The sequence below is a fragment of the Neophocaena asiaeorientalis genome, unplaced genomic scaffold (assembly GCF_003031525.2).
Source record: "Neophocaena asiaeorientalis asiaeorientalis breed wild unplaced genomic scaffold, Neophocaena_asiaeorientalis_V1.1 scaffold801, whole genome shotgun sequence".
Lineage (NCBI taxonomy): Eukaryota > Metazoa > Chordata > Mammalia > Artiodactyla > Phocoenidae > Neophocaena > Neophocaena asiaeorientalis.
In genome coordinates this window covers 673,242-688,584 of record NW_020174376.1, presented here as the reverse complement: position 1 = coordinate 688,584, position 15,343 = coordinate 673,242, and the positions used below count along the sequence as shown (strand labels likewise).

General features: G+C 37.9%; 1 protein-coding gene across 1 annotated transcript in view; it reads left to right on the top strand.

The window, feature by feature from the left end:
- Nucleotides 1-15,343, top strand: part of TEX11 (testis expressed 11) — a gene marked incomplete at its 5' end in the record, with an annotated part of 152,850 nt that overhangs the window by 35,173 nt on the left and 102,334 nt on the right. Inside the window, one exon of the mRNA XM_024756342.1 lies at nucleotides 13,730-13,832. Within this exon, the coding sequence (XP_024612110.1) occupies nucleotides 13,730-13,832 (103 nt within the window). The remainder of the gene's footprint in view (nucleotides 1-13,729; nucleotides 13,833-15,343) is intronic.

The following is a 15,343-nucleotide window of genomic DNA, read 5'->3' as shown; positions in this document are numbered from 1 at the left end:
GTGATGGTGGCCTCATAGAATGACTTTGGGAGTGATGAACACCATTTATTAAGAAAAGTATTTTCCCCCACGGAGGACTCCCTTATCAAATAATTGACCATATATGCCTGGGTTTATTTATTGGCTCTCAATTCTTTTCCTTTGGTCTGTGTGTCTGTTTTTATACCAATGCCATACTGTTTTGATTACTGTGGCTTTGTAATGTAGTTTGAAATCAGTGATGCCTTTATCTTTCTTTGTCTTTCTCAAAATTGACTTTTTGGGTCATTTGTGGTTCCACAGGAAGTTGAAGATGGTTCTTTTCTACTTCTGTTAAATATGCCATTGGAATTTTGGTAGGATTTGAGTTGAATCTCTAGATATCTTTGGATAGATGGACAATTTAACAATATTAATTCTTCAGATGCATGATGTGTATCTTTCCATTTATAGGTGTCTTCAGTTTCTTTTATCAATCTCTTGTAGTTTTAAGTGTACAGAAATTTCTCCTTTGTTAAATTTGTTTCTTTAAATTTATTGTTTTTAATGCTATTGTAAATGGGATTGTTTTCTTTATTTCTCTAACATAATTCATTGTTAGTATATAGAAACACAACCGATTTTTGTATGTAGATTTTATATCCTGCAACCTCACTGAATTTGTTTATTTTAACAGTTTTTTTGGTGGAGTCTTTAGGGTTTTCTATATATAAGATCCTGTCCTCTGAAAACAGAGGCAATTTTTCTTCGTCCTTTCCAGTTTAGATGCTTTTCTTTTTCTTTTTTGCGTAATTGCTCTGGTTAGGACTTAAAGTACTATGTTGGAAACTCACCTCCTTTCAAGAAAACATCAAAATCACAATTAATTGCTGAACAACCATCAAGAAGAAACACTGGAACCTACCAAAAATCATATTCTACATCCAAAGACAAAGAAGAAGCCACAGTGGGATAGTAGGAGGGGCACTGTTGCTGTATAATCAAATCCCATGCGTACTGGGTGGGCGACCCACAAACTGGGAAATAATTATATTGCAGAGGTTCTCCCAGAGGAGTGAGAGTTCTGAGCCCCACATCAGGCTCCCCAGCCTGGGGGTCTGGCATTGGGAGGAGTAGTGCCCAGAACATTTGGCTTTTAAGGCCAGCAGGGCTTAAGTGCAGGAGCTGCACAGGACTGGGAGAAACAGAGACTCCACTCTGAGAGAGCACACAGAAGGTTTCATGTATGCTGGGATCCAGAGCAAAGCAGTGACTCCATAGGAGCCTGGGCCATACCTACTTGCGGATCTTGGAGGGTCTCCTGGGAAGGCGGGGATTGGTTGTGGCTCACTGTGGGGGCAGGGACACTGGTGGAAGAGGCCCCAGGGAATATTTATTGGTGTGAGCTCTCACAGAGGTCGCCATTTTGTCACCGAGGCCTGGCCCTACCTAACAGCCTGCAGGCTCCAGTGGTGGTACACCTCAGGCCAAACAACCAACAGAGTGGGAATAAAGCTTCACCCATCAGCAGACAGGCTGCCTAAAATTATCCTGAGCTCACAGCCGCCTCTATACACACCCCTTGACATGGCCATGCCCACCAGAGGGACAAGACCAAGCTCCACCTACCAGTGGACAGGCACCAGTCCCTCCCACCAGGAAGCCTGCACAAGCTCCTGGACCAAACTCACTCAATGGATGGCAGGCAACACCAGAAGTAAGAGGAACTACAGACCTTTAGCCTGAGAAAAGGAGATCACAAGCACAGAAAGTTGACAAAATTAGATGGCAGAGAACATGTTCTAGAAGAAGAAACAAGACAAAACCCCAGAACAACAACTAAGTGGAGATGGGCAATCTGCCTGAAAACATATTCAGAGTAATGAGAGTAAAGATGATCCAGGATCTCAAAAAAAGAATGGCGGCACAGGGAGATCAGCTCGGTGCTTTGTGACCACCTAGAGGGGTGGGATAGGGAGGATAAGAGGGAGACACTAGAGGGAGGGGATATGGGTATATATGTATACATACAGCTGATTCATTTTGTTATACAGCAGAAACTAACACAACATTGTAAAGCCATTATACTCCAGTAAAGATGTTAAAAAAAAAATGGCAGCACAGACCAAGAAGATACAAGATTCAAAGAACACACAGAGATAAATGATACAGTAACTGTAATGAAAAATTCACGAGAAGGAATCAGTAGCAGAATAAATGAGGCAGAAGAGTGAATGAGTGAGCTGGAAGACAGATTTGTGGAAATCACTGCTGTGAAACAGAATTTTTAAAAAATGAAAAGAAATGAGGACAGTCTGAGACCTCTGGGGCAACACTAAACACACCAACGTTCGCATTATAGGGCTCCCAGAAGGAAAAGAGAGAAAAAGCCTGAGAAACTATTTGAAGAGATAATAGCTGAAAACTTCCCTAACATGGGAAAGGAAACACTCAAGTCCAGGAAGCACAGAGAGTCCCATACGGGATAAACCCGAGGAGGAACATGCCAAGACACATATTAATAAAATTGACAAAAATTAAAGACAAATAGGAAATATTAAAAGCAACAAGGGAAAAAGCAACAAATAACATACAAGGGAATGCTCATATGGTTATATGCTGATTTTTCAGCAGAAACTCTGCAGGCCAAAAGGGAGTGGCATGATATATTTAAAGAGATGAAAGAGACAAACATACAACCAAGAATACTCTACCCTGCAATGCTCTCATTCACATATGATGGAGACATCAAAAGCTTTATAGACAAGCAAAAGCTAAGAGAATTCAACACCACCAAACCAGCTTTACAGCAAATGCTAAAGGAACTTCTCTAGGCAGAAAAGAAAGTGCCACAACTAGAAAAAGAAATTATGAAAGGGAAAGCTCACTGGTAAAGACAAACATACAGTAAAGGTAGGAAATCATCAACACACAAATATGATATCAAAATCAGCAATTGTGAGGAGGGATATTGGAAATACATTTGAAATTAAGAGACCAGCAACTTAAAACAATCTGTGTGTGTGTGTGTGTGTGTGTGTGTGTGTGTGTGTACTGGTATATCAAAACCTCATGGTAACCACAAACCAAAAATATACAGTAGATACATACACAAAAAAGAAAGCAATCTAAACAAAACTCTAAATATACTCATCTAATCAGAAGAGAAGAGAACAAAAGAGGAAGAGAAGAAAAAATATCTACAAAAACAAATTCTGAACAATTAATAAAATGGCAGTAAGAACATACATATTGGTAATTACCTTAGATGTAAATGGATTAAATGCTCCAACCAAAGACATAGACTGGCTGAATGGATACAAAAACAAGATCTGTATGTATGCTGTCTGCAAGAGACCCACTTCAGATCTAGGGACACATACAGACTGATAGTGAGGGGATGGAAAAAGTCATTCCATTGAAATGGAAATCAAAAGAAAGCTGGAGTAGCAATACTCATATAAGACAAAATAGACTTTAAAATAAAGACTGTTACAGGAGACAACGAAGGACACTACATAATGATCAAGAGATCAATCCAAGAAGAAGATATAACAATCGTAAATATATATGCACCCAATATAGGAACATCTCAATATATAAGGCAAATGTTGACATCCATAAAAGGAAAAATCAACAGTAATGCAATAATAGTGGGGGACATTAACACCAGACTTACATCAGTGAACAGATCATCCAGACAGAAAATCAATAAGGAAGCACAAGCCTTAAATGACACATTAGACCAGAGGGACTTAATTCATATTTATAGAATATTCCATCTGAAAGCAGCAGAATACACTTTCTTCTCAAATGCACATGGACCTCCTTCTCCAAGATAGATCACATGCTGGGCCACAAAGCAAACCTCAGTGAATTTAAGAAAATTGAAATCATATCAAGCATCTTTTCTGAGCACAACGCTATGAGATTAGAAATCAACTACAAGAAAAAAAACTGTAAAAGACACAAACACATGGAAGCTAAACAACATGTTATGGAACAACCAATGGATCACTGAAGAAATCAGAGAGGAAATTAAAAATATTACCTAGAGACAAGTGAACATGAAAACATGACGATCCAAAATCTTTGGGATGCAGCAAAAGCAGTTCTAGGAGAGAAGTTTATAGCAATACAGTCTTACCACAGGAAACAAGAAAAATCTCAAACAACCTAACCTTACACCTAAAGCAACTAGACAAAGAAGAACAAACAAAACCCAAAGTTAGTAGAAGGGAAAAAAACCCATAAAGATCAGAGCAGAAAGAAATGAAATAGGGACGAAGAAAACAGTAGCAAAGATCAATGAAACTAAAATCTGGTTCTTTGAGAAGATAAACAAAATTGATAAACCTTTAGCCACACTCATCAAGAAAAATGGGAAAGGGCTCAAATCAATAAAATTAGAAGTGAAAAACGAAAAGTTACAACTGACACCACAGAAACACAACGGATAATAAGCAACTAGTAGAAGCAACTATACACCACCAATAAAATGGAAAACCTGGAAGAAATGGAAAAATTCTAAGAAAGGGACAATCTTCCCAGACTGAACCCGGAAGAAACAGAAAATATGAAGACTAGTCACAAGTACTGAAATTGAAACTGTGATTTTAAAACTTACAACAAACAAAAGTCCAGGACCAGATGCCTTCACAGGTGAATTCTATTCAACATTTAGAGAAAAATTAACACCTATTCTTCTGAAATTATTCCCAAAAATTGCAGAGGAAGGAACACTCCCAAACTCTTTCTCTGAGGCCACCATCATCCTAATACCAAAACCAGACAAAGATACCACAAAAAAAGAAAATTATAGGCCAATATCACTGATGAATATAGATGCAAAAATACTCAACAAAATACTAGCAAACTGAATCCAACAATACATTAAAAGGATCATACACCCCTTTCAAGTGAGATTTATTCCAGGGATGCAAGGATTTTTCAATATCTGCAAATCAGTGTGATATACCACATTAACAAATTGAAGAATAAAAAGCATATGATCATCTCAATAGATGCAGAAAAGGCTTTTGACAAAATCCAACACCAATTCTTGATAAAAGCTCTCCAGAAAGTGGGCATAGAGGGAACCTACCTCAACATAATAAAGGCCTTTATGAAAAACCCACAGCTAATAACATACTCAACAGTGAAAAGCTGAAAGCATTTCCTCTAAGATTGGGAACAAGACAAGGATATCTACTGTCACCACTTTTATTCCACATAGTTTTGGAAGTCCTAGCCATGGCAGTCAGAGAAGGAAAAGAAATAAAAGGAATCCAAATTGGAAAAGAAGAAGTAAAACCATTGCTGTATGCAGATGACATGATACTATACATAGAAAATCCTAAAGTTGCTACTGGAAAACTACTAGAGCTTATCAATGAATTCAGTGAGGTTGCAGAATGCAAAATTAATACACAGAAACCTGTTCCATTTCTATACAGTAACAACGAAAGTTCATAAAGAGATATTAAGGAAACAATCCCGTTTACCATCACAACAAAAAGAATAAAATACCTAGGAATAAATGTACCTAAGGAGGCAAAAGACCTGTACTCTGAAAACTATAAGAAACTGACTGATAAAAGAAATCAAAGATGACAGAACCAGATGGAAAGATATACCATGTTTTTGTATTGGAAGAATCAACATTGTGAAAATGAGTGTACTACCCAAAGCAATCTACAGATTCAGTGCAATCCCTATCAAATTACCAATGGCCTTTTTACCAGAACTAGAACAAAAGAATTTTACAGTTTGTATGGAAACACAAAAGACCCTGAATAGCCAAAGCAATCTTGAGAAAGAAAAACAGAGCTGCAGGAATTAGGCTCCCTGACTTCAGACTATACTACAAAGCTACAGTAATCAAGAGAATATGGTACTGGCACAAAAATAGAAATATAGATCAGTGGTACAGGATAGAAAGCCCATAAATAAACTCGCCCACCTATGGTCACCTAAACTATGACAAAGGAGGCAAGAATATACAATGGAGAAAAGACAGCCTCTTCAATAAGTGATGCTGGGAAAACTGTACAGCTACATGGAAAAGAATGAAATTAGAACGTTCTCTAACACCACACACAAAAATAAACTCAGAATAGATTACAGTAAGTCCCCTACATATGAACCTTCAAGTTGCCAACTTTCAAAGATGCGAACATGCGCTTGCATATCCAGTCCACATTAAGTTCACGTGTCTGACATACATTGTCATATGTGTGTATCCTCTACAAGTTGTGCTTTTGTGTACTCTACTGTACTATACTGTATAGAGTACAGTAGTACAGTGTCTTTATTTCAAGCCCAGGATGTCTGGAAGCAAGTGTAAAAGCAGCAGTGATGTAGCTGATACTGCTAAGAAGTGCCAAGCAATAACGATGGAAACAAAAATGAAAACAATTGAGAGAGTGGAGCAAGGCAAAAAGATGGTAGACGTCGCTCATTCTTATAACATGAGTCATTCAACCTTCGGCACAATTCTAAAGAACAAGGACAAGATCATGGAACATGTGAAGTCTACTGTGCCGATGATGTCGGCAGTAATATCGAAGAAACGTGTAAAAGTGGTGGAGGAGATGAAGAAACTTTTCAGTGTGTGGATGCAGGATCAGCATCAGCGTTGAGTCCCGTTCAGCTTAATGCTGATTCAAGAGAAAGCTAAAAGCCTTCAAGAGAAACCTAAAAGACTTGAGAAAGAAACATGGTGAAGAATCAGAGGGAGCATCTTTTAACACCAGCCATGGGTGGTTTCATCGGTTCAAGGCTAGAGCCAACCTTCACAACATAAAAGTAAGTGGCGAGGCAGTGAGTGCAGATATGGTAGCTGCCTGGGAATTTCCTGAAACGCTTTGAGAAATTATTGATGAAGGCACGTATTTACCTGAGCAGGGTTTTAATGTGGATGAGATAAGACTGTACTGGAAGAGGATGCCAGACCAAAGTTACATCAGTAAGAAGGAAATGTTGATGCCCGGCTATAAAGCAGCAAAGGATAGGCTAACTCTGTTTGTTGGCAGTGGTTCTGATGATGTGAAGCTGAAGCCTTCCTTAGTTTATCATTCAGAGAACCCAAGAGCCCTTAAAAACATAGCCAAGGGCTCTCTTCCTGTCGTGTGGAAGAGTAACGCCAAAGCCTGGATTACACAGGCCATTTTCCAGGACTGGTTTTTCCACCACTTTATCCTGGAGGTAGAGAAATATTGCTTGGAGAAAGACGTCCCATTCAACATTCTTTTGCTGCTCGACAGCACTCCAGGCCACTCCCCATTCATGGATGGCTTTCATCCCAACGTCAGAGTAGTGCATCTGCCACCAAATACTACTGAATACATTGCTCATCCAGCCTATGGACCAGGGATTTATAGCGACTTTCAAGAAACATCATTTATGTCACACTTTTCATCAGACAGTAAAGGTTAGTGATCAATCAGGAACAACCTTGTGACAATTTTGGAAGGACTATAACATCTGTAAGGGCATAAAAAACATTGACTTTTCTTGGCGTAAGGTTATGGCCGTCACCATGAATGGGGTTTGGAAGAACCTTTGGCCGCAGTTTGTTCACGATTTTTGTGGATTTGAGAATGTGGCTGAGGAGTACAAAGAGGTCTTCAGCAACTTCGTGACCCTCAGCAAGAAGCTGGAGCTAGATCTGCAAGAGGACAGCTTCACTGAACTCCTTTCTGTGCAACATGAGGAGCTTACTAATGAAGACCTGATGGAATTGGAGGCCCAGAGAAAGGACGAGGAGAGACAAGAGGAAGAAAAAGTAACTGAAGAACCAAAGAAATTCATGATGCAGGAAATGGCAAGGGGGTTTTCTTTATATGAGGAGGTACTGTTAGTTTTTGAGGCACAGGACCCGAACGTAGAGCAATACCCAAAGGTTGCAGCAGCCATTCAGAATGCCATCCAGTGCTACCATGTCATATATGACAAGAAGAAAAGAGCTACTACCCAGACATCACTGGATTGTTTTTTTCAAGAGAGTAGATAGAATTGAATCCAGCAAGGAACCAGAACCTGTGCCACCAACATCAGGCATGAGTGAAATTGCAGCTTGCCCTCCGTCACCTGTGGCTGATGATCCTTCAGCTCTACCATCTCCCACCTCCCCTCCCTCCTCCAGTCAGTAACTCTTTTTGCCTGTTCACTTGATGCCAGCACCTGTATGCCAGCTGTTGTAGTGTACTACTGTACTTTTCAGGGTACTGTACTATAAGATTAAAATGTTTTATTTTTTGTGTTTGCTTGTTTTTATGTATTATTTGTGTGAAAAGTATTATAAATCTCTTACAGTACAGTACTATATAGCCAATTTTGTTAGTTGGGTACCTAGGCTAACTTTGTTGGACTTAGAAACAAATTGGACTTAGGAACGCGCTCTTGCAATGGAACTTGTTTGTGTGTAGGGGACTTACTGTAACGATCTAAATGTAAGAGCAGATACTATAAAACTCTTAGAGGAAAACACAGGCAGAACACTCTTTGACATGAATTGCAGCAATATCTTTTTGGATCCAACCCTAGAGTAATGAAAATAAAAACAAAAATAAACGGGACCTAATTAAACTTAAAAACTTTTGCACAGTAAAGGAAACCATCAACAAAACAAAAAGACAACCACAGAATGGGAGAAGATATTTGCAAACAAAGTGACCAACAGGGGATTAATCTCCAAAATGTACAAATAGCTCATGCAGCTCAATAACAAAAAAAACCAGACAACCCAATCAAAAAAGGGGCTGAAGACCTAAATAGACATGTCTCCAGAGAAGACATACAGATGGCCAAAAAGCACATGAAAAGATGCTCAGCATCACTAATTATTAGAGAAATGCAAATCAGAAGTACAGTGAGGTATCTCCTCACACCTGTCAGAATGGCCATCATCAAAAAGCCACAAACATGAGCTTCCCTGGTGGCACAGTGGTTGCAAGTCTGCCTGCTGGTGCAGGGGACACGGGTTTGTGCCCCGGTCGGGGAGGATCCCACATGCCATGGAGAAGCTAGGCCTGTGAGCCATGGCCGCTGGGCCTGCACGTCTGGAGCCTGTGCTCCGCAACAGGAGAGGCCACAGCAGTGAGAGGCCCACGTACCACAAAAAAAAATAAATGATGGAGAGAGTGTGGAGAAAAGGGAACACTCCTACACTTTGCGGGAATATAAATTGATACAACCACTATGGAGAACAGTATGGAGTTTTCTTAAAAAACTAAAAATAGAACTACCATATGGTCTAGCAGTCCCACTCCTTGGCATATATCTGGATAAAACCATAATTTGAAAAGATACATGCACCCCAATATTTATGGCAGCACTATTTACAACAGCCAAGACATGGAAAGAACCTAAATGTCCATTGACAGAGGAATGGATAAAGACGATGTTGTACATATGTACAGTGGAGTATTACTCGGCCATAAAAAAGAGTGAAATAATGCCATCCATAATGCAGCAACATGGATGGACCTAGAGATAATCATACTAAGTGAACTAAGACAGAGAAAGACAAATATCATATGAGATCACTTATATGTGGAATCTAAAAAGATGATACAAATGAACTTATTTACAAAACAGAAACCAACTCACAGACTTTGAAAACAAACTTATGGTTATCAAAGGGGAAAGGTGGAGGGAGGTGTAAATTAGGAGTTTGGGATTAACATATGCACACTACTATATATAAAATAGATAATCAACAAGGACTTCCTGTATAGCACAGGGAACTCTACTAAGTATTCTCTAATCATCTATATGGGAAAAGACTGAAGAAGAATGGATATATGTATATGTATAATTGAACCACTTTGCCGTACACCTGAAACTAACAACACATTGTAAATCAACTATACCCCAATATAAAATAAAAATTAAATTGAATAAAAAGAACTTAAAAATAAAGTTTAGGGCTTCCCTGGTGGCGCAGTGGTTGAGAGTCCGCCTGCCGATGCAGGGGACACGGGTTCGTGCCCTGGTCCAGGAAGATCCCACATTCCATGGAGCGGCTAGGCCCATGAGCCATGGCCGCTGAGCCTGCGCGTCTGGAGCCTGTGCTCTGCAACGGGAGAGGCCACAACAGTGAGAGGCCTGTGTACCGCAAAAAAAAAAAAAAAAGTTTAAAAATAAATTACTTAGGTCTAAAAAAAAGTAGTATGTTGAACAGAAGTCGTGAGAATGAACATCCTTGTCTTGTTCCTGAATTTAGAGGAACACCTTTCACATTTCACCACTGAGTATGTTGTTAGCTGTTTTTTTGTCATATGGCCTTTGTTATTTTGTGATAGGCTCCTTTTATACCCAGTTTTTTGAGAGCTTTTATTATGAAAGAGTGTTGAATTTTGTCAAATGCTTTATCTGTATCTATTGAGAGAATCATAGTATTTTTATCTTTCATTCTGTTACTGTAATGCATTATTTTTATTGATTTGTGTATGAACCATCCTTGCATCCGAGGAATAAATTCCACTTGATCATGGTGTATGATCTTTTTAATGGGCTGTTGAATTCTGTTGGCTAGTATTTTGTTGAGAATGTTTGCATCTATATTCATCAGGGATATTGGCCTGTTGCTTTTTTCTTGTGGTATTTTTATCTGACTTTGGTATCAGGGTAATGCTGGCCTCGTGACATGAGTTTTGGAGTGTTCCCTCTTCAATTGGAAGAGTTTGAGAAAGATTGGCATTAATTCTTCTTCAAATGTTTGATATAAATCACCACTAAAACCATCTGGTCCTGGTATTTTCTTTGTTGGGCTGTTTTTGATTACTGATTCAGTCTCCTTATTATTGGTCTGTTCTGATTTTCTGTTTCTTCCTGATTCAGTCTTAGTGGGTTGTCTGTTTAACTTTGTTTCATTAATTTTTTTCTATTATCTTTCTAGTCTCTATATCATTTATCTCTGCTCTAATCTTTAATTCCCTCCTGCTAAATTTGGGCTTAGTTTTTTCTTTATAATTCCTTGAGAAGTAAAGTTAGGTTGTTTATTTGAGATCTTTTCTTAATGTAGGCATTTATTGCTATAAACTTCCTTCTTAGAACTATCTTTGCTGCATTCCCTAAGCTTTGATATATTTTCTTTGTTGTTTTTGTTCTCAAAATACTTTATAATTTGCCTTTTGATTTCTTCTTTGATCCGTTGATTATTCAGGAGTGTGTTGTTTAATTTCCATGCATTTGTAAATTTTTCATTTTTTTCATGTTATTTTTTTCTAGTTTCATGCCATTGCAGTGGGAAAAGATACTTGATATGATTACAATCTTCTTAAATTTGTTAAGGCTTGCTTTCTGGCCCAACATACGATTTATCCTAGAATATATTCCATGTGTATGTGAGAGGAATATATATTCTGGTGCTGTTGAATGGAATGTTCTGTATGTGTCTATTCAGTCAATTTTGTCTGTAGTGTTAGGTCCACTATTGATTAATTTTCTGTTTGGATACCTGTGTATTGTTGAAAGTGGGTTTTGAAATGTTCCCTACTGTTATTTATTTCTATTACTCCCTTCAGTTCAGTTAATGTTTGCTTTAAATATTTAGTTGCTCTAGTGTTGAATGTGTATGTATATACAGTTGTTATATCCCCTTGATGAATTGACCCCTTTGTCACTATATGGTGTCCTTCTTTGTCTCTTGTGACTGATTTTGAGTAAAGTCTATTTTGTCTGATAATTATAGCCACTCTTGCTCTCTTTTTGTTACCATTTGCATGGAATATCTTTTTCCATCTCTTCACTTTCAGCTTATATGTGTCCTTAAAGCTAAAGTTAGTCTCTTGTAGATAGCACATTGTTGGATCTTGTTTTTGTTTGTTTTTTATCCATTCAGCCACTCTGTGTCTTTGATTGGATAGTTTAGTTCATTTATATTTAAATATTGATAGTTAAGTGCTTACTAGTCCCATCTTGTTAATTGTTTGAGTTTTTAGTTCCTTTCTTCCTCTCTTGCTTTTTTCCTTTTTGATTTATTTTTATAATGGTGTATCCTAATTCCTTTATCATATATGTGTTTTGCAAATATTTTCTCCCATTTTGTGGCTTGCCTTTTCATTCTCTTAACAGTGTCTTTCACAGAGCAGAAGTTTCTAATTTTAATGAAGTCCAGCTTCTTTTTTCTTTCATGAATTGTGCTTTCAGTGTTGTTTAAAAAGTCATCAGTAAACCAAATGTCACGTAGTTTTCCCCTATGTTACCTCTAAGAGTTCTGTAGTTTGAGGTCTTACATTTAGATTTACGATTGTTTTTGAATTAATTTTTGTGAAAGGTTTAAGGTCTGTGCTCAGATTTTTTTTCTTTTTTGCATGTGGATATCCAGTTGTTCCAGCACTAATTGTTTTAAAAAGACTTTATCCTCATTTTTTTGTACTTCCTGGTTTCCCCCTTCTACTAGTGTAGAAATTAATTACTGTTTGTATTCTTTTAATGATTGTCCTAAAAGAATAGAATCCTTACTTAACTGTCCACCATGTTTGTAGTCTCTCTCTGCTGCACTTTAGCTGCATATTTATTATGTCTTATCTTTCAGTTCACTAATTTTCTCTTCATCTGCTTATAAATTGCTATTAGTAAGCCTATCCATTATGTTGCCATTTGGGTTATTGTATCTTTCATTTCAAGTAGTTCTTTTTGCCCAAATCAGCAAGGTCACATTTTATAGTTTCTGTTTCTTATAAACTTGTGTGATGTGCAAAGTGTTTAACAACTGATACGGCTTGGGCAATAATCAGTCAGAATGGATACCAGCTGGAAACAACCACTGTAACTGTATCAATATGTACTATTGAATATCAACCTAGTTATATACTTTTTGAGCATATCTTTTATTTCCTTAAACTTTGAAAACAGAGATGTTTTATAGGCAGCTTTTGATAGTTCTTTTATTTACATCCTGAGAATCTGTTTCTGCTGATTCTCATCTATGGTGTCTTGTTTCCTACTGTGCTTGATTTTTTTATGTTTCTACTCAAGATTCTTGAAAAATTATTTATGGAAATATTTTGAAGCCTAACATGAAGGTGTCTTCCCCCAGAGAGGATTTACATTTGCTTCTTCCTATGTTTGGGACCAATGAAAACTAAATTCATAGCTTGACATCTTTTGGCCTCCCATATAATGTAATTTGGGGCTGTAAATACATGCCAAAGTCTGTTTGTATTACACCTTAGGGACTGGTTTTCCGTACCCCATTTTGTTGGATTCTTCTCAGAACCAAGGTATCTATCTTTCATTGCAGTCCCCTGAGGATGTGGATGAAAGTGGGTTTACTTCTGGTTTTCCCTTAGCCTAAGAGTGTGATCCCTTGAGCCTTGATGTCTATTTTCCTGACCTAGTAAGGTACATTAAAACTAAAGTTAACATTTGCCTAGGTTTACAAATGCCCAGCAGGAAAAAAAAAAGTAGCTTTAATTCTCCATTTACTTCTCTGGGACCTCACTTTTCCTTAGATATTGCTTGGTAATTGCTTTACTAGTCACTTGCTTTTGGAATTAAAAAAAAAACGTTATCCAACATTTTTTGGTTGTTTTCAGTAGGAGGGTTGGTTTGACATATATAATGTGCCCTATTTTCAGAAGCAGAGTTCAGTATTTCCATAGCATTTTAATAGAACAGTTCTTCAAAGATTTTTCTCAGATTCATGTCTTTGCATTATGAGTATCCCTCAGCCATTGTGACTATGTTAATAGTATTAGTAAAATATGGTAAAGTCTTCCTTATATGCTTTGTAAAAGAAACCCAATATTTCTTTTTTCAGGCTAAAGAGGCGGTGACAGAAGCTGAACGACGTGATCCTACAAATATTTTCACTAAATTTTATGTATTCAAGATTGCAATCCTAGAGGGCAACTCTGACAGAGGTATAAATGTTATTTATGAGTTATATTTGACTGTTAACACAAAGAATAATTCTCTTTGGCTGTAATAGAGAAAAATAGCTTTTAAGACAATGGAGTTGAATATATATGCTAGCTTTCCTATGTAAAGATGATACAACCATACAAAAAGAAACTATGGAAGGTTGCATAAAAATAAAAGAACAGGGTTTGCCTATTGAAGGAGTAGGAACTAGGCAGATGTGGGGCAAGAATTGGGGGAAAGTCTTGTTCCTGTATACTTTTTTGTACTTTGTCATTTGAACCAGCCTATTAAAAATTAACTTTAAAAAACTGTGAGAGCAGGGAGAAATTATAATGCAGTCATTTAAGAACTGTCATTAGAGAATAGAAGTCTCCAGGATACCTTTTGATTGTACTTATTTGGGAAGTTATCGGTGAGAGATCTGGCCCTGAAATGTAGTTTCTCTCCACAGGGTTGACAGTGGTACAGTTGCTCACATGAACCATATCCCATTAGTGCTTTGTCCTTTCCATTAAGTTAAGCGTAGTTTCCTAGCTAGTTGTCTGCACACGCGTGTATCTTGACTTGGTCACAGATTTCCCTGTGCTGTGATATTATTCCTGCTCAGCTCTGGGTAGCTGAGCAAATCCTGGAGCTGTTTGAGCTTCAGACTGGTTGCCCTTTGTGAAGGGCACAAGTAGAGAAATCGAGAAGCTTGAGTTAATGGGTTCAAACAGAATTTATAGTAGTCCAATTAAACAACTATTTGTGAATACCTACTAAATGTGCAGTGGAGTCTGTTATTCACTCTGTAAGAAAAAGAAAGATGATTTATTCTGCTTTGAAAAAGAAATGTTCCACGGTAGTAAAGTGTATCTGTATATTAATTAAGGACTAACAAATTGGAATCAGCTCTTTATCAAGGTTAATATTGCTGTTATGTCCATCATCAAGGTTTTCACTAGAGACTTCTGGGCATTTGTTTTTCTTGATATATTATGCTGAAGTATAGAAAAACTTCGGGCCTCTCACTGCTGTGGCCTCTCCCGTTGCGGAGCACAGGCTCCGGACGCGCAGGCTCAGCAGCCATGGCTCACGGGCCCAGCTGCTCCGCGGCATGTGGGATCCTCCCGGACCGGGGCACGAACCCGTGTCCCCTGCATCAGCAGGCGGACTCTCAACCACTGCGCCACCACGGAAGCCCTATTTTACTTTTTAAGCATAGCATTAGCTCAGTATTTTCATTTCTTCCCCAGTTATCTGTGTCCACTTTTTAGTCATGTTTATTGAAAATACATACAATAAAATTTACTGTTGCCTAGTGTATGATTTTATAAGGTTTATTTCTATTAGTAATTCTATGAGTTTTGCCAATTGCTTACAGTCATGTAGCCAGCACCACAATCATGATATAGAACAAAAAATTAACTCAGGCCCCTTTGTTGTCACTCCTTCCCACCACTTCCAGCCCTGATTCCTACTAATCTCATTTCTATCCCTATAATTTTGCCTTTTCCAGAATGTCATATAA